At 35.6% G+C, this 20764-nt stretch overlaps 2 protein-coding genes across 2 annotated transcripts; both read left to right on the forward strand.

Annotated features, from left to right (window-relative positions):
* The first annotated feature begins 383 nt into the window (after positions 1-383).
* On the forward strand, positions 384-3501 carry LOC145635683 (vesicle-associated membrane protein 711). The gene is made up of 4 exons (XM_081687010.1): positions 384-742; positions 1849-2039; positions 2365-2528; positions 2959-3501. The coding sequence occupies exons 1-4, from the start codon at positions 526-528 to the stop codon at positions 3044-3046; spliced, it is 660 nt and encodes a 219-aa protein (XP_081543136.1). The 5' UTR covers positions 384-525; the 3' UTR covers positions 3047-3501.
* Positions 3502-4893: 1392 nt separating this feature from the next.
* LOC145635684 (uncharacterized) lies at positions 4894-20066 on the forward strand. Its single transcript, XM_081687011.1, has 5 exons — positions 4894-5144; positions 6743-8337; positions 9207-9327; positions 17763-17822; positions 17898-20066. The coding sequence occupies exons 2-5, from the start codon at positions 6872-6874 to the stop codon at positions 19803-19805; spliced, it is 3555 nt and encodes a 1184-aa protein (XP_081543137.1). The 5' UTR covers positions 4894-5144; positions 6743-6871; the 3' UTR covers positions 19806-20066.
* Positions 20067-20764: the final 698 nt, after the last annotated feature.

The following is a 20764-nucleotide window of genomic DNA, read 5'->3' on the forward strand; positions in this document are numbered from 1 at the left end:
CAATAAGCCATTATTATACCACAACAATCCGACTACCTGAGCTGAGTTCAGTCAATGACAATAAGCCATTATTATACCATAACAATCTGACTACCCCAACTATCCACGACAGCCGACATCAATTTAATTGTAGAGTTTATTAATTAATCCCAAGACAGTCAACAACCCACTTAAGTATCATTATAAAAAAGATTAAGAAGAATAATTACTCGTTCTAAATTAGATGAATTCAAACTAAAATAAAAAGCAATTCTCACTGTCAGTCTGTCACACTTGTCATCTCAATTCCCCCAAAAAAGTGGAAACTTTTTTTTTCAAAAACCACAAAAAGTAAACGCCCATTATTTTCATCATTAATTTAATTTTTTAAATATTATTATTTTTAAATTTTTTTGAGAAAAAGACCTCTTTTTTCTCAATTATCATCGTCATCAACAACTTTTCAATCTTCTCCCCTGTTTCGCCGATCAAAAATATCGCGATAACAGAGGAGAGAGAAAATTAGGGTTTCAAATTCCACCATTAATGGCGATTTTGTACGCTTTGGTAGCTCGAGGATCGGTAGTTTTGGCGGAATTTGTTGGAACATCGACGAATGCAAGCACAATTGCGAAGCAAATTCTCGAGAAGATTCCTGGTGATAGCGATACTCATGTTTCTTACTCGCAAGATCGATATATTTTCCATGTTAAGCGCACCGATGGTCTTACTGTTCTTTGTATGGCGGAAGATAATGCTGGACGTAATTGATTTTTCCCTCTTCTTTTGATTTTGATTGGTTTAGGGTTTTTTGTTCTATTGATTGATTGATTTGATTGTGTTAAATGTAGGGTTTTTGTGTTGTTTGTGAAATTGTGATTGTTAATTTGTTATTGATTGCTGCTTATGCATTGTGTTGATTATGAATCATGAAGAATTTGATTGCAAGATGAATGTTCTGTGTAAGAGCTTGATATTGAGGTCTTTAGTTGCAGATGATGGGTATTCCCTCGATCCCGGAATATATTGCGAAAATGTTATGTAATGAATGTTCGGAAAAAGTTGTCACTTTTTATTTTTGATACATTCTTGGTTTATGATTGGATTTTCCTCGATCACCCTATTAAGATATAAGAGAGGGAGTAAGAAAACTTTTTTAAAGTTTTTTTTTTTCCTTACTAAGGAAAGTTGTGAATGTGACATTTATCTTTAAGGTTTAGAAAGCTTTTTGCTTGCAGATTAGTGGATTTTGAGCTAAACTAGTCAAGGTACTTGTGTTTTGTACTAGGTTTGGGTTGGTAAGAGAAAGACCATGTGTTTGTAAGCAAAGGGGAGCATGCCCATGAAAGCATGAGAATAAATTTTGCCGCGTTTATTTGTTCTATGAGATTTTGACTGAGATTATAGTAAAAGTAAAGTGCAAGGAAGGTATGGTGGTTTGATTTTCCAGGTAGGAATGAGAACGGAGTAAAGTCATGATGATTAGTCAAGGTTGAAAAAATTTCCATGCTTGTTGATTTAAGGAGGTTGAAAATATTCTTGCTATTTGAAAGTGTTTCTTATATAGATGTGTGTACTGTTACTTTGATGCAAATTAGTGGCAACTGATGCAGGAGTCTCTGCATGGTCAGGCTACCTGAAATGTAGAGATAATTCCCAAATAATAGAATACGGTGTTGGTGAATGGTGAACCTAGAGTTAATGAATGCTATAGGCATTATGCAGGATCTTTTATCTTTCATTGAGTGTTAAAATGCTGATGATGTTTGTCCAAAAATTGGCTCATGATATGTTGATATTTCTCGTGCAAAGCATAATGTAAGGGTATCTTTTCCCTCTAGTCTGATAAACCTTAACTTTGTTGTATAGGAAGAATCCCATTTGCATTTCTTGAAGACATACATCAAAAGTTTGTGAAGGCTTATGGACGCTCTATTCATACTGCACCTGCATATGCAATGAATGATGAATTTTCAAGGGTCTTAAGCCAACAAATGGACTATTACTCAAATGACCCAAATGCTGACAGATTGAACAGAATGAAAGGTGAAATGGCTCAGGTATGGCGTGTATTCCTAGATATTCTTTTTATATTGGATAATCCAACATTATATTGTTGTCTTCTTCTCAGTTTTACTTTGGGGATTGAGGCATTATCTTTGAAACCATTGCATGGTTGAGGTCCTATCATGAAAAGTTAGTAGTAGAATTTTTGATAGATCTAGTGCTTCTTTGCAGCAAGGGGTCAGAGTTCTTAATTTGATAGTTTTGTTTATCTTTCCTAGGAATAGTGAAGTACATGCCTGCAGCCTGTTGTTTGGTGAAGCAATTTTCTTGTGTTGATGTTACTGTAATATCTGTCTCATTTTGGTGCAACAATTGTAGGTGCGTAATGTCATGATTGAGAATATTGATAAAGTTTTGGATAGAGGGGAGCGCCTGGAGCTGCTTGTTGATAAAACTGCCACATTACAAGGCAATACTCTTCGCTTCAGAAAGCAAGCTCGCCGCTTCAGAAGCACTGTATGGTGGAGAAATTGCAGGCTCATGTGAGTCAACTTATGTGAAATTGATCTTTTTTTTTGTTTTCAAAATTATGTTTCACCCTGCAAATATGCTGTTTATGTTTGCACTGGTTGTGAAGAAACCTAACAGGTAGTCATTTTATATATGTGTAAGATATAATGCAATGCTGCACATCTGCGACCTGCTAACATTTCGCTGCTTGTCATCTAATACAACTATCTTTATATTTTAACATTAGACCTGTAAAGAATATGGAGGGCTAACCATTTGTGCAAGCCTGTTACTTGTATGTAAGACAATCAAATCTATGACTCTAATTGGATATTTGGATGTCTAACCTCTAGTGCACTAATGATCAACTGAAGTTATTTACTTGTCATTTTTGATGCATTGCTTACGCACCTTTTGAAAAATTTCAACCTTACCTAAATATGAGTTTTTCAATTCTTGCAGGTTAACATTGATTATCGTTCTCTTGATCATCATATACATCGTGCTTGCCTTTGTTTGTCACGGGCCTTTGCTACCTTCCTGTGTTTAAGCGTGTGGCTGAAGCATTTGCTATTTATCTTAATCAAAGTAGACACCTTCATTGATGGATTAATGCTTGCTGGGACTTTGTCTGCAATTTTCTCGTGGTGATGATCGATTTATTAAGATGCTCAACATGGCATATACAGTATAACTTATTGCTGTGAAATTGTTACTATTATTGCTTTATTTGTGTATATGCTAGGTTGCCTCCTTTTCATGTTCTTGTTTTTTTGGTTTTACTGGTTGTTTATCTCTTGGCTCCATTTATTCTTTCTTGTTTTCACATAAATTTCTCGGGTGTACTATGGGTGGTGTGGTGTTGGCTGTCGCCGTGGTTTCTTGTTGGAGTTCAATTGTGAACATTGTATTTTTAGTATGACTTCTTGTCATACACACATTCAATATACAAGTATATGTCAATACGTGCAATGTGCATGGAAAGATGCCTTTGAATTTCGTTTCTTACCCTGTCTTTACTTTACTCTTTCATGTGGGACTAATATCATATGATACGCTTGTGTACAATATTACCAGATTTACCACATATATGCTTCAAGCTTGGTGAGGACTTAATTCCCTCCTTATTGCTTTGGTTGCGACCCTTGTCAACTAATTTTTCACTCATTATTCATATTGTCCATTTTGATGACTTTTAATTAATTATATTATACACGGAGTACATATGAAAAAATAAATACTACCTCCGTTACAGGTTATGTGCAACGATTAGACATTTTCCCTCTCTACTTTATGTCAAATCGTTGCACATAACCTGTAACGGAGGTAGTAATTAGATGGAATCTCGATAGCTTCATTGTAACACTTATTCAACAACTAATATCACTCCTAAACTTTATTAATGGTAAAAACATACATTGACAAACATGTTAAGTTAATATGATAAGCCTAAAAAATAAAATATCCAATTTCTCCATTAGTTTGACTATGCTCTCTTTTCTTTTATGAATATTTTTATTTCTTATTGGATTGGATTGGATTGATAAACTACCAATATTTAATCTAAAGAGCAAGCTGATGGGGGCAAGGCAGGGAACTCTAAGAGCCTGTTCTCTTACGTTGAAATTCAGTTCAGCTCAGCTCAGCTCCTAATTTCCTTCTCTTATAAAATATTCATTTCAGTTCAGCTTAGCTTAGCTCAGCTCAGTTCAGTTCAGTTCATCTCAGTTCAGTTCAGTTCAGTCAATGAGAACAGACCCTAAATCAAAAGTGGCTTGTGTCCAACCTCGAGTGAGTTTGTTGTGTTTATTAGAACCAAAACTAAATATTAGTATTCGTACCAAATTATTAATATAAAAGTAACATTGTATTTTATTTAATAATCATTGACGTAATAATATTCTTTTTCTTTTTTTTTTTTTTTTTTTGAAGAACATAACAATATTATTTAGTCACTTTTGATTTTGACAATCTCGAGGTAGACAAAGCTATGAACCAACTAACCCATGAATGATGTACCCATTGCCCATTACAAAAGTTTTTCAATTAAAGAAGATTAATACAAAATTTTAAGTTTTGTAACTTTTTAGATTACTTTCATATTTGAATCAATTGAAATAATATTAGCAGTTGTTTTCTCGTGACAATATCATGTATAGTTTCAATTCATAAAATCCGGATATAATTTACAACAATAATGCTAAAAAACACGTGGAATAATTCCAAAGGTCCCAAACTCCCAATTAAAATTATCGTGATTTTTTTTCCAAATGTAAAAGCTCAAATTCAAACTTTAAAAAACAAAAAACGATAACAAACTAGCGTTTTAATATTTGACTGAGCCACACAAAATCAGTATGTTCTGTTAACTTAAGATTGATAAACAATCAACAATATTGTCAGCAACCCTGTGTGCTGCACAAGAGTTTCTTGAGAACATAGAAGTGTGACACTCTTTCTTTGCACTTCTTCACTTTCTCTTTCTTCTCACTCTCTCACTCTCCTCACTACTTTACTACTCCAACACCCCCAAAAATTATAAAAAAATCCAAAATTTCAGTGATTTTGCTGCTACATGCAATTGATACAATTCAGAAATTTGGCCCTTTTCAAGAAATTTGCAAATTCAAATCCAAGACATTCTCAAGGTTTGTTCTTTTTTTTAATCAATTAATTGTTGGTTTACTGATTTATGAATGCTGTAATTAGGGTTTTCTTTGAAATTGCTGACATTATTTTGCGGTTAATTTTGTGCGGGAGTTCTTGCGCTATAAGATTTCTTTGTTTTACAATGTTAATGATAAAAATTTGATTTTGATCGAATTGAAGATGAAAAATTGAAATTAATCTTGATTTTGGCAATTATTTCTTTGTTCGGTAACCAAATTGCTGTGAATTGTGATTAGATTGAAGTTTCGTAGGGTTTTACCGAGGTTCTTGGGCAATTGGGGGTAAATATATATCTATGTGAAGTCCTTGGATAATTGATTAATGGAATCAGGGAGAGATATACCATGTATGTGCAATTTTCCTTTGAGTTTAATGCTATTTCTATTGAATGTAAAGCTGCCAATTTGGTGAAATAAGAGATTTGGTTTTCTAGCATGTATTGCAGGATGTCATTTTTCGTCCATAGAAAGCAGTGTTCTTTTGTGGGGTTTGATTATCTCTGTTGGAAATTGGTTATTATTCATGATTGAATTACTGGGTTTGACTTTTTGATGAGAATGTAGTGCTATGGAGATTGAGTGGAGTGCGGTTGAAGTTGAATCTAAGTCGAGGAGCTATTAAAGATTAGGATGCTAAAGGAAACACGGAACTATAGTGCTAGGTTTGTAGGAGACTAGGAGTGTTCATTTGTGGAGGGATTGGAAAGTGAACTGGAAATTTCCAGAGTATTAGTTGGGTTATAGTCTCAGCTTATAGACTAATATACTTCAGTTGTGAAATTGGGGTTATTGGTAGGACCTTTGGTATTCACGAACTTGAGTGTTTGGACAAGGCTTTATAAACACTGTTTTATGATTTAAGACTATAATCTGGAGAAGGTTTATTGATTTTCTTTATGATCTGTGTTGCTGCCTTGCTGGGAGCCTGTGGCCTTTAAACTGAAAGTTCATTTGCAAGAAGTGTCTCGGATGTTGAGTGTTACCCTTAGTGCTAACTGTTAATTTGGGTACTAGTAACTACTAAGATGAACTGTAGTTTGAAGTCTACCTCAACCCCCCAAATCTCAACATTCATTGTTTAGGCTTATTTAGAACGAAGTAGAAAAAATAGTGTCTTAGGACGGTCTACCACCAGTATCTTTCTCTTTGGAATCAGTTCGTGGTTCGTGAAATGAAGCAGTCTTATTACTCTTTTACATAAGTCTTCTACAGCGATGAACTCAGGCATAGGATTCATTCTTCTTCAGTTCTTCTCAAACGTATTTATATATTTTCTAATCAACTAATGTCTGCATCTGGCCTTTTGTGGCTATTTGTCAAAATCTCAAGGAGCCCTTCTTTTTCCTCCTATGACATTCCAATTTTCCCCCTTTTTTCCTTATTTTTGGATCTTCATGTATGATTTTCACTATAGCGTGAATCCTCTTTCAGGCTTATTTATATCTCTGTATTATTTACTGATTTTTTGCACTTTGTGCTTCACTGTTTTAGTTGTTAGAGCCCATTTCAGATTTTGCCTATCTATATTAATGTTTGTATGAGATGTACTGCATTGTAAATCATGTTGTGCTGTGCAGTGTTCTGATTTTCAGAAGGTTCATGATGTTGGGCATTTTCCACAATTGATAAATTTTTCATGCTGGATATGAATGACTCATACGAAATCAGTCTGTAGACAATAGAAGATCATTTTTCAAGCATATAAAATGCAGCCACCAGGTCCACCACGACCATTTCGAGGAGCCCAATATGACAAAGACATGTTTACTTTTCTGCCTGCGCAATTAAAAAGGGATGTTTTGGTTGAGTCACCAAGAAAAAGAAAATTAACCTCCTCTGATCACCAAATCATCGCTCCTGCTCCAAATTTGATGCATGGTGTTTCTGGAATTTCAGACTCCAAGAGTTCTACCCCTGTTTTGGGACCAAGGGAATCATCACAGGGTTATTCTGATCATAGTCAATATTGGGATCAGAGTGATTATGCAGCAAAACGGCGGTTGCAGTCTCCAAATCATAAAGCTCCTTCACCTTCAATTTCTCTCCCAGAGGGATGCACTCATAAAACATTGAAGTTGCCGCCTTCAGGGACAGGAAATTTTAACCAACATAATAATTGTGAACCAAATCTGAATTTGGCTTCTAATAAAGGGTCAAATTGGTCCCCTGTAGTGACTGAAGCCTTTAGCCAGCATCAGAACCATGCACAAGTTACGACTCCTATTACATTGGACTGGCAACCTCCTATAGTTCGTGACTCTTACCAGCATGAGATTCGTGAGTCAAATGCAATTGTAGTGACTCAAAATACATCAAATTGGCAGCATGGGAATTATGAACCAAATGCACATGCAGCGACTCATAAAAAATCAAGTGGGCCTCCTTCAGAGTCTCAAAACCTTAATCACTATAACAACTGTGAATCAGATGCACATGTGGCAAGGGAGTCAATTGTTATTCATCCCCAGGAGATTTTTAGCTATGCACATCAAACGCCTTTAAAGCCAAGGGCTATGGCATCAGATCTTCATGAAAAAGCATCCAAAATTTCAGGGGAATCACAAAGATTGCCGCAAACTGTTTTTGAGCCTGGAGCCGTTGGTTTGGATGTAAAAGGTCGTTGTGAAGAAGAAACCTACAAGGTTAACTGTCCTAATAATGTCAAAGAATACAGAGATGCTGGTGGGTTTTCCGGACTTGACAGTGCTGAAGCTTATAAAGTTGGATCTTTTTCTAATGTTAAGCAAAGTGAAACTGACAATAATAAGGCGTCTGGTAACAATGTCAGTACATCTGTCTACAATCTACAGAATGAAACTAATAATCTCCTAAATGTTTTGAAGCTTTTGAGTGCTGCTTCTGGTGTTGGTTTACCTGATAATAATGATGGTAATGTTCAAGGTTCTGGCAATGATGTTAAAATCATGAAATCACCATCAGGTTCTACGATTCAGAATCAAAACCATCTGTCAGCAGATACAAACCTGTCCAAGAACCCTGATGATGCTCCTGCTCTTAAAAACCCTGCCGCGAATGTTAAATTAGCTTGTGCTAATTTAGATAGTAAGTCCAAGTCTGAAAATGGACCTTCAGCATTTGCTGAGAAGTTGTGGGATGGCACCGTTAAACTAAGTACCTCTGTTTCAGTGTCTGTCATTGCGTTCTTCAAAAGGTTATTATATAATTTGGTCTCACCTTTTTATTTGATGTCATTGTGCTTTGAGTAGTTTAAGGAATTCAATGCTTCTGTAATATGATACCTCAAAAAAAGAATTCTTCTTATGATATACTGAAAAATGGCTAACCTTCCAAATTAGGAGTAGAAATTGTAATAAGCTGAAATTGTATATGTCACTATATCAAATTTTCATAATTCTTAGATACATAATTAAAGATATAATAAGGGGTGGAAGGTGTAGAAATTATAATAAGCTGAAATTGTATTGGATTAGGCTAATATTGTGTAAGTTCAGCTGATGTTTTGTGTTGTTTAAGAAAAAAGGGTCTTCTGTTAGAAGTTAGTTGAATTGGACAGTTAGATTAGTTGCTTACTTGTTTTGTGAACAGTTGTGGACCTTGCGGTACGTACTTCTAGGATGCAGTTTCTGTCACCTGGCACCGCATCTGTGTTTTTTATTGTTGAATATGTTGATTGACTGGTTTACTTCTGTGTGCACTCTCCTTCACCCAAAACTAGAAGGCAGGGTGGCGGGAAAAGGGGGGGGGGGGGGGGGGGCCGGGGGGTGGGGGTGGGGAGGTGCTGAATTTTAGTGAATTATCTGTTTTGGGGGATATGTATATTGTGAAATTAATAATTTCCCACTTGCATCCTTTCTTCACTCTCTTTTTCGCTTTCTAATGGGCTATCTTTTTTATAGTGTGAAATTTACTATTGCCCCCCACTGAAGCTGTAGTTTTGTTATGAATGATGATCACTTTGTTCTAATTGATGTTAGATGATGCAGCTTTGGGCTAGTCTGATTGTAATGAGGTTGGGTCAGTAAATTTAGCTGTTAATATATGCTGATTTTTAAATTGTAGTGGAGAGAAGATGCAGGACTTCAGCTGGTCTGAATTCGTGGAAGTTAGAGGAAAAGTTAGATTGGAGGCTTTTGAGAAATATGTGCAAGACCTTCCTCGTTCACGCTCTCGTGGACTCATGGTAAGCCGAGTTTTCTGTCACTGTAGTTATATGCCTTTACTTGCTGGTTGTAGACATACTGACAAAAGTAGTTTGCAGATACTCCAATTCCTGTTTTTATCATGATTTTGAGTGAAAACCTGTTCTTTGACTATGTTTCATGCCAGATTCACTATTATCCACGATGGCACACACGTGCAGACATGCGGACAACCTACAACTTCTGTCTACATCTTTGAAATACTTCTGTTTCAAATTGATCTTAACAATTATTATATGCACTAATTTTAAGAATATTGTTGAATGGGTGGGATGGATGTAAGAAAAAGGTGGTTAAAGTAAGATAGAGAATGGTAAAAACTAGGTAGGTGTAAGAAACAAGATGAATAAAGTAAGAAAGAGTGATATGGATTAGCGTCTTTATATCTGGATTAAATTGGGGAAGGGAAGGATTATGGAAGGATACAACTTCCTTTTTCTGTTACGAAACCAATTCCTCTTAATGTTGAAGAAAAACAATGGTCAACTTCTCCTTTCCATTCCCCCCTCTCTTTCCTTTAAATAGTCTATAATGTCAGTAACTTCTAATATTGAAGAAAAACAAAAGGGGAAGAGAGCATCAGTAGCGTGGTCTTGTTAGAATCAAACTAATCAAATGATGCTTGTGTGCTTTGTTACGTACAAAACAATTTTTAATTCTCCATGATTAGGGATTTGATTGTACTGCAAAAATCAATGGAAAAGAAGGATAACACATTAACACGAGATTCAAGCAAGAAAATAGAGTGGATCTGAATGCAGAAGGAAAGAGAAAACAAAAGTTAAAGAATTCACTACAAAGTGGGGTGTGAGTGAGATTGAGATCTTCACCCATGGCTTTGTTTGTTAAATCATTTAAAAAGATTGAGAGGGGAGTGAGAAGAAGTGAAAATAAAACCAATGTAATTTTATGTAGTCCATAATGGTGATAACTATTGAAACCATGTATATAAGGTAAAATTTCCATGAAATTTTACAATAATGTTCTATTACTTGGAGAAGTGTAGTTTTTATACTGATGTAGAAATGGAATAAGTAATTAATGAGTAATGGCTTATGAGCTTGACTGCCCCATGATCTATCATGATCTCTTTGTAGGGTAGGGGCGCAAATGAGATGATATGTTTACTAACTACTTGCAATTTTGAAAACAATCTTGGTCAAAATTTTGTTTTGTTCATAAACTATATATCTAGCATGAACAAAAACCTTAAGCTCACTAAGTAAATGACAGTTTGTATATTTGTTCATGTCCAATTGTAATTGGTTATAGCTCAATCAAACTTGAAGAAATCTTTGACATCTGAAAATAAACCTTTGAACATCTTTATATATCTTATATTCTTATACATGAATTTAAAGTAATTAAAAAATAATATTTTGTGAAGTGTACACATGAAAGTTTATGTATAACCTTTTAAATCAAGTTCGATTTAACCTCATTCAATTTCAAGTTCAGACTCGAAATACAACTAGGCATGTTTGTAAACAAAGCCTGAACAAGCGAAAATCTTAATGTGCCAAGCTAGAACAAGACTATAAGCTTGTTCTAGCTTAAGATAACTCGAACACTAACTATTCTTATCAAGCTTACCTCAATCATATTAAAACTTGGCTTGACTCGACTCATTTGCAGCTTTCATATTCTTGTGCTTAATTCTTTATTTTGTTATGATAAGGTGCTGTCAAATGCCGCTCACTTTAGGAAATGCCTGTTTCAATTGCTGTTAATATCATCCTTTCCCCGAAAAGGGAATCTGATTTAAATGGAAAATAAGCTGATTGATTCATATATTACCTGACTTGAGCCGACCTAAAATTGAATTGAATTGAATTGCTGATCATATAAACATGATTTGCACAAACGATATAGCCTCCTCATTGTTGATGCTTTAAAGGCTGTTATTGTTGCTTGTGTGAATGTTAAAATAGATTTCAACGCGTATAGATAGTGTCATTGAATACTTTTGGTTGTGATTCTAATTGACAAAGCTTCATTATGAACGATTGTAAAACAAACAACCAAACTCAACAATTGGAGTAATGGTGTTGAATAACAAACACTTATATAGTATATAATATAAACAACTCATGCATTGACAACATATTGATAACTAATATACCGGTGGGCTTGGGTTTGATAATCTGATGATGAATTTTTGCCACATTAAGACCATTTCCAATGGTGAGACTCAAGTTTTAATATTGAAATACAAAATGAGTTGTTTTTTTACCTCCAATGGTGATACCATACCCACTTTTCAATTTAGCAACTCATTTAAAGTCTAATTTCTCAATGGTGAGATTTTCTAAAAATATACAAATGTCACTTTTAATTTATGGCCCACCAAATCCATTTCTTTTTTAATACTACCTCCGTTTCTTTTTAGTTGACACGTATTCCTTTTTAGGAATTTTTTTTTTAGTTGACATGTTTCCTTTTAGGGTAAATTTTTTACCTTGCATTGACAAGCTACCCTACTTGCTTTTTCATTCTCTCTCACTCTCTCTCCTTTAATATATGTGTCTAAATCAAACGTGTCAACTAAATAGAAATGGAGGAAGTATCAAATATTATAAGATTAAAAAAAAAAAGTTAAACTTAAATAATTTACAAAATATATTAGAATATTGACAAGGGCCCCACACTTTTTGTCAAATAAGACTCAAAGTTGAGTATCTAAACTTAGCAACTTTCTTTTGGAGTTGCTAAGTTTAGGTACTAACTTATTGGTATACATTGCAAAAAATACTCTCTCTCTCTCTCTCTCTCCTAAAAATACTCACTTGAGTTTCTTCATTGGAGAGGGTCTAATAGGACCTTGGGATATCAAATTGGTGATTGTAACCTTCCCTGAACTACCAACACAACAAGATTTAGAAATAGTCACATAATTGAATCAAACTCATTATTGGGACTTTTTAGTCCTATTGGTAGGCTTATTATGGTTCCAAACCAACATATATGATCCCAAAAAACATGGATTATAACCTTCAGTTTTGGTCAATTTTTTACTTTTTTGGGCCCAAAAAAGAAAAAAGACACGGTGCTTCCCATGGACCTTGGGAGTTCATTTGGGTGGTTGGAACCATCCATATTGTCTTTAAACTGTCACTTTAGTTGGTTATGTGTGCTGATAAATTTGTTGGTTATGTGCGCACCTCCCTTCATTGACTCAAGGCCACTATGAGCTTTTTTGTGACTAGAGGTTGTATGTAGTTCCAAAGAACATTATATGACCTTCGTATGCACCCCTTATTGATAACTTGAGTTTTTGATACCAAACCTAAAATCTCTAAAATTGTCCGATTTCGTGGATTATATCCTTCAAATTAGGCCTTAAGAGATTGGCAAGATTATGCATTGTTTCACGGGGTTCTAAAGAGCCTTAGGACACTTTTTTGATGCCTGAAACTATCACATTTATGTCTTTGGCTCATTGTTACTATTTCTTACCAATAACCATGTATTAGGAAAACAATAATTCTATAAACAAAGGCGAATGAAAAACTAATTGTAACACTTTTTTATATAGTACATGAACCTTAGGGAGTTAGGGACAACCCCCACATTTAAGTTTGGATTATAGCCTTTAATTTTAAACAAATATTGACTTTTTTAGACCCAAAATGGAAAGAAGTTAGGATGCTTCCTAGGGACCTTATGAGACCTTAGAAGACCATTTGGGTGGTTTGGATTTGTCCACTTTGATTTTTAACTGTCTATTTAGCATGTTATGTTCATACCTCCCTTAATTGACTCAAGATCGCCACCATGCATCTTATGGTGACTAATTAGTGACCGTATCCGGGTCCAAGAAACATTATATGACCTCAGGATGCATCCCTTATCATAACTTGAGTTTTCGACACTAACTCCCGAAATCTCCTAAAATGGCCTCATTTTGTGTATTATAGTCCTCAAATTTGGCCTTTGGAGATCATTTTTTGACCCAACATATTTATGCACTGAGGTGTTTCATGGGGTTCCTATAGGGCCTTTAGGGCCTACTTGATGCCTTGGCCATCCCATTGTTGATATGTCTTAGGAAAACATTGATTTAATAAGTAAAAATGAATGGAAATCTGTGTATTGTGCTTCCAATTTTTAATATATAACCTTGGGGGACACCCCTTTTATTCACCTTTTTTTTTTTTTTTTTTTTTGAAATTTTTTCCAAAAATTGGGCCAAAAGCGTGGATTATAGCCTTCAATTATGTACAAATTTTTACTTTTTTAGGCCCGTTTAGGGAAGAGGTTAGGATGCTCTTTATAGACCCTATGAGGCTTTGGGAGGCTATTTTGGTGGTTGGAACTGTTTACTTTGCTTTTAAACTATCAATTTAGCCATGTTATGTCCACACCTCCTTTTATCAACTCAAGGCTGCCTGAGCTTTAATGTGACCAACTAGTGATTATATATAATTCATATAACATTATATGACCCCTAGTTGCGTCCCTTACATTACTCGAGTTTTCGACATCGAGTCCCAAAATATCTGAAAATGGGTTTGATTTGTGTATTATACTACATAGTTCAAATTAAGCCTCTGGAGATAATTTGATCTGGCAAGATTATGCACCAAGGTGTTTCCTGGGTTCCTAAAGGGCATCAGAGGCCTATTTGGTCCCTAGAAACATCTCATTAATGCATGCATTAGGAAATCCGTGATTCAATAAGTGAAAATAAATGGAAGTTGTATTTTTATGCTTCCAGTTTTTTTTTTTTTTCTTTTTCTTTTTAAATTATGTGGTTGGGAAGGAACTCGGAATGGAGACCCTGCAGCTGGAAACCCTGTAATGTCACTGATGGTAGCTTAATTATTTATTTCAGTCTGCCTGTTAGAGTTGTATGAACCTTCATATTCTCTATTTTATTTTTGAATTGAAGTAAAATAATATATAAATGAAAATGATGTAAAATCTTCATCTAGAACGAAACTAAGAATATTAAGGGTTGAAGTTCATGAAACTTTAAATCCTTCTGAGAACATTCAATAAGAACATAATGACAGCATGGTGAAGTGCTTTCTCCATTCTGGTTGAAGTCAGTAGCTTCACTAAGCCATGAGCGATAATAGCTCAAAGGCTCTGTTTGCTGCAAAATAAACGCCACTCTTAATATTATGGATTCAGGTAATGCAGTGTGACATGAAGAGTGAGAGACCTACCATGATGTGTAGTTTTAGAGCCCTCTCACAAGGTCACCATTTTTTTTTGAAGTTTTTCTTGTACAGGGGTTAAATGATTGAATAAGTTGCAGTTCCAGAAAGAATAGGTATTGTGTTTTTATTTTGTTCTTTGATGCTTAGGTTGTGGGTGTTGTATATATCTTGGCTATAGGTGTGGATGGTCTTATGATTCAGCCCCATGCAGGTGTGACTTCTTGATTATGTGCACGACTCACTACTCACTAGGATCATAATATGGATAATTTTGAGGGAATTGAAGTTAGATGAGATGGTTCAAGAGTTGGTTGAGATTGAGTTGGTCAAAACTTGATTTAGTTCCGGGGTTTGATTCATGCTCAACTCAAGGTTTTTTATGGAGTCACTTGACTCGAAAAAGCTCAACTTAAACGTAAACTATTCAAAAAGTAGAAATTCCTGTAAGAGATTAGACAATGGAAATAAAAGATCAAACACTTAAAATAAGCAAGTACTAAAACCATACAAACTAATATCTACAGCACAAGCCATTTTTTGTTTTAATCTGTACCCTCGGAGCTCAATCCCGAGTTGTTGAGGAGTTCTGAAATCGAATTTGTGTAGAAATGTGGCATGTTGTTTTTCTATTCTTAAATGAGAAATTAACTGTTGTGTTACAGTTCATTAGAAACTATCTTTACCAAACATGTGAAACTATCAGCTTATTGTTCAAACAACTTAGATGCCAAAACAATCATTAAGGCCTTGTTCAGTTTGCCTTATATTTGCTTTTCTGATCTGGTCTGATCTGATCCCAATGTCAGATTTGACCAAACTTTGACCTTAAATATACGATAATTTATACGGAAAAAATATATCAAGTAGGGTTTGTTAGATTTGTAATAATGTGTATTTTATTAATATGTGATTTTCAGAATTTTTTTCATTACGAAATTAAAGTTATTTATCGATAAAAAAGTGCACATAAAACGATGATTTGATCTGAACCTATTTTTTCTGATTTGATCTGAACTTATTCTTTCTTAACTGATCTGATTTAAACTTAGGGTCTGTTCACATTTACTGAACTGAGCTGAACTGAACTGAACTGATTGGAGCTGAACTGAACTAAACTAAACTGATTAGAGCTGAACTGAATTGAATTGAATTGAGCTGAAATAAATATTTTATGAGAGAGGGAAATTAAGAGCTGAACTGAACTGAACTGATTGGAGCGGAGCTGAACTGAGCTGAGCTGAACTGAACTGAACTGAAATTAAGTAGATGTGAACAGGCCCTTATTGTTTTTAAAATAAATTAAAATAAGGTGAACTAAACAAGGCCTAAGTTCTATGAAATAACATATAATTAACTTATTTTGCAGTAGGAAAAAATTGCCTGGTTTTGATCTTATTGATGTCCCCCATCATCAAAGATCATCAGTCAGGCCTTATTGATTTTATGTTGGTGTCAAGTTTTAAAACAATGCGAGGTGTGTTTAGCGAACGACACCATTGTGCTTTGTTATTGCCATACTTAATGCTCTATAGCTATTTTGGACGAAGTGGTAATCTTTGTCCATATTGTTCCTATAAAAAAAGAATTATTGAAATTGAAGCGTCTACTGAGGCTCACGAGCGTTAAACGGATATCACCAATAACGCTTGTAATAAACAAGTCAAAATCACAAGCTTGAGCTTGCCTCATTGACGTGCTGGTGGAGCCAAGTTGAGGTTCATTGAGCCTCATTCGCCATTCGCGTTGTTTACGAGCAGCTTGGCTTGTGACTATCTGTTTGTGGGGACTAAAAGTCCCATTAATTTCTTTTTTCCCGGTTAGACAGTCTTCAGGGTAAAGATAGGCAGTACATTACGATTTTTCTGAAACCGAATTAGTATGAATTGTTTTTCTATCGCATTTTTATTTTTCTCCCCAAAATTTATTGATATGCAGATTGTCACAAAGAAGTTTAATATTATTCTTGGAGAATCACAACCCAGTATAAAGATTTTTGCAATGGAAATTATTTCTATTAGAACTGAATTTTATTTGGGTAGCAGAATCTCTTCTTCAACAAAGCAGCCTTAATATCTACTTATAGTTTTAAACATTTGAACTTTTGATTATCCAAAAAAAGATTCATGACGTCGATATGTGTCGGTATTTCTTCGAATGCACGGGGCACTATTGACAAGAACTGAGAGACTTGAGATAGATTCCGTCTATTGCATAAAATGAAGATAAATGCTGATATCTGTGTCAATATATCTCACTGCATTGTTGCTGCCCACATTGGTACTTTCTGGGCAGGTTCATTCTTTTTGTATGCTTCCTCAAAGTGAATAGACAATGATAATGCTGTTGTCCAGTTTATCTTGGCACCAGATGACAATTACTGACAGAAAACTAGTTACATCAGAGAATTATAGTTTCCTTTTTCTCTTCTTTATCTTTGCTTGGTGGGAGAGATTCTAAAAAATGCCGTACTTCGTTTTGCTTCAAGTGTATTACTTCAATAATTTACTAGGGTAAATAATTTCATATGTTAGTCCTGTCTTTTCTCGAGACTGCAATCTAACTTATTACGGAGTACAATGTTATGAAAGAGAGTTGTCCAAAATTTTCAAATATCTAGTGAGGTGGGATTGATATTTCACACTTGAATCCTGAACTTGACACTATTTAAAAGAAAAGAAAAATGAGTACACCAGTCTTTTTGACAAAGGAAATGCCTGTGCCATTTCCTTGTGCCATTTCCATGCTTGACCTTCCAATCTTCCATGAAGCAATGTTGGGAGCGTGAACTTATCATGCCTCTCCAAGGTATATAAGGTCTGATATTATCAGCTTCTGAACTTACATGGATAGTACTGATAAGCTGTCTCTTAGGTTTAGAATCTAGTCAATCAAATTTACATACAAAATGTAAGCTAAGTGATTCATGTTGCCATTCGTAATCTCATTTTCTTTTTCCGTTTAAGAGTTAAGATTCATGGTAGTCAAATCCTTGCAAGCTGGTCTTGAAGATTGAGAAGATTTTAAATTGGAATTGATTCTTTGTATGCACCCCCCCCCCCCCCCCCCCCAAAAAAAAAAAAAAAAAAAATCATATTATGTGCCTTCTGCCCTTCTGTACCTTCTGAATGCTTAATGGTTCTTTGATTCGAGGTCAAATTGTATGCAACATGTAGCTGAAGGTTTACTTAAATCCTTTATCATTAGGACTTTTAATTTCTTTAAGTTTAAAAGATTTGAAATTGTATGTACAGGTAATGTCACTTTGCTGTAAGGAAGGTTCATCTGATGCTGGACATAAAGGCATGAAGGAGGTAACAATTTGCCAGTTAAATCTATAAGTGACATTTACAAATTACTTCAGAATTTCAGAGTATCTTTTGTAACAGGTTGCAAAGAAATATAAAGAAGGAAAGAGGGTTGGGTTTGCAAAGTTGTCTACTGATGTTGATCTCTATATTTGTCCTCATAGTGATGCAATAATCACTATTCTAGCAAAACACGGCTTCTTCAAGGGAATGGCTGCTATCAAAGACAAATCTGATCCGCTTATTGGTTGTGCTGTGTGGAAGAAAAACTCATCCGCTCCTGCCACAAAAACAGTAGAGGGTAATGCCCCACCATCAGGTCAGACTTCTAAGGAAGTTGCAACATCTGAAAAAAGTCAGAATCTGATTGAAGTTGTGCAAAATGGCAGAAGAGACAAAAGTCCAGAGCTTTTGCCCTCACCTCAAGTCAATCAAACCAAGCAGTCTATAGTCACTGAAAATTTGACCTCAGTCAGTGGTACCTCTAGCAAGCTATCAGAGTTTAAGACTGATGTGGAGCCAAATAACCCTATTCCACCTATACCTCCGGTTTCCTCAAAACAACCTGCAAATAATTCTGATGATGATGATCTACCTGAATTTGATTTTAGAGCTACAGTTTCTCAGGCTTCAGTGAACAATACTTCAGCTGTTGCGGCACCCACTTCTTCTGAATTGAAGTCAGAATGTTCGACTGCTTCTGTCCCTGTGCCAGATTCTCAATTTCAACAATGTGTTGAGAAATATTCTGAAGTGCCAAACCAAAGCTTCCCCCCAACTCAAGAACATAATCACATTGGGCATTTTCAAGGACCAGCCCCACAAAACATGGGTCAGCAACATTTCCTTTATCAAGGACTAGCTCCTCAGCATGTAAATCAATATCCTGAAGCACATAAACCAAGCTTCCCAACACAGGACCAGAACCAAACTGGGCAATTGCAAGGGTCAGCCCCACTAAACATGGGGCAGCAATCTGAAATGAAGATTCCTAGTTTGTCTGTACAGGAGCAGAAACCAATGGAGAAGGGAGCTGCTGGTTCGAAGCCAAGAAATCTTTTCGACAATGAAGATATGCCTGAATGGTGCCCACCAGATTTCTTGAAGAAGAGGGAAGAAGCAAATAAAAAGACAGGATCCTCATTTTCTCATAGCAAACCCAAAGTTGCTGGTTCAGGGTTTGCAAATTTAACTTCTGGTTGTCAGCTGCCCCTGCCTCCACCTCCACCTCCACCTCCTCCTCCTCCATTGACTCATATGCAGCTCGAAAGCAAAAGTCACCCAACTGCCCCTCATCTTCCTAATCCAGGTACCAATGGTTTCTCGTATGATAGCTCCACTGCTAAATCATCCCAGATGCAGTTCAAAGAGAGAGACTACTGTTCTACCCCTCATGTTCCCCCACCTCCTCCAGTTGGTATTTCAGCAACCAATAATTTCATGCATCATATTCCTGCTGCACCAACAACCCAGATGCAATTCAGAGACAAGAATCCAGCAGCTATATCATCCCAGATGCATTTCAACGAGAGAGAGTGCCGTTCTGCCCCTCATGCTCCCCCACCTCCTCCAATTGGTAACCCAGCTACCAATAATCTCATGCATCATAGTCCAGCTGCACCATTGAGCCAGATGCATTTTAGAGACAACAATCCATCTGCTTTATCATCCCAGACGCAGTTCAACGAGAGAGAGTATCTTGCCCCTCGTGTTCCCCCACCTCCAGTTAATAACCCTTACCAAGCTGCTAATAATTTCGTGCATCATAATCCAGTTGCTCGATCAACCCAGATGCAATTTGGAGACGCAAATTTCTCTCCTGCCCCTCGTCCTCCACCATACATTGATAAGCCCACAAACAATGGTGCCACCCATCAGAATCCTGCCTTTCCTCCGGGTTTCGCACCAAGTCCTGCTTTCAGGCCTTGTTTTGATCAGCCTGGTATGACGAATCCTATCCATCCCCATATTCGGAGTACAAGGCCCTGAATTTCAGGTGTTTTCTAGGGTGGTTGGAGAGAGCAATAGAAGGTATTTATAACTTTGTAGAGAGATGCCTAGATATGGAGATAGAATATAGTTTGAGCAGAAACTGACAGTAGTTTCAAGTTGTGTAAATAAGATAGAAATTAATTTTCCAATCAGTAGATTTCTGTACTTTGAAAGTCTAGTGTCAATGCTAGTTTGCTGACATCAGCTCATGCACTATTCTCAACTCCATTGTTTGGTTGCAAGCAGATTTTTTTTTTTTTTTTTTTTTTATATGTAACTTCTATATTGTACAGATTTGGAAGCATAACCATAGAGACAGAAATGCTTCTTTTACAACAACAACAAAAAAAAAAAAAATAAAAATAAATAAATAAAAAATGCTTGGTATAAGATACAAAGAATTTCGGATTAATTAATTAGATAAGCATAGAACTCTAAATGAGCAAATGGTACGCTACAAGTAAAAGTGGAAATTTATATTGAAAAGTCACATACTCTGCTTTAAACCAATATGAAAAAATAACAAAAATAGTATTTCCTCCTTACTTCGTATTATGTACTTGCAACACACCCCTTTGATACGCATTTTGAGATAGATTAGATTAGGTAAACAGATAAATTAATTCACAAAATTTTTCCACTGATAAGAAGAAAAAATTAAGTTGCTATGGTTTAAATTTCATAGCTTACAGGAGAAGTAATTTATAGTGTGAGAACAGTGCAAGTTTCGGAAAGTTTCATCTAAAAGGAAATAGAGGAAGTATAGACTAGGATGGGAGGGCAGGGGTTTTGGTTTTTAACCAATTACAGTGTGTGAGGACTGCCTGATTGATACTATAATACTACATGCTTACTGTAAAATTTAAGATGCATATTACATGGGGTATATCTCCCAGGTGCTCTAATAATTAAGAATAAGAATGAACAAATTCTTTCTGGCAGAATTGACAGAAAAC

The sequence above is a fragment of the Chenopodium album genome, chromosome 6 (assembly GCF_948465745.1).
Source record: "Chenopodium album chromosome 6, dcCheAlbu1.1, whole genome shotgun sequence".
Classification (NCBI taxonomy): domain Eukaryota; kingdom Viridiplantae; phylum Streptophyta; class Magnoliopsida; order Caryophyllales; family Amaranthaceae; genus Chenopodium; species Chenopodium album.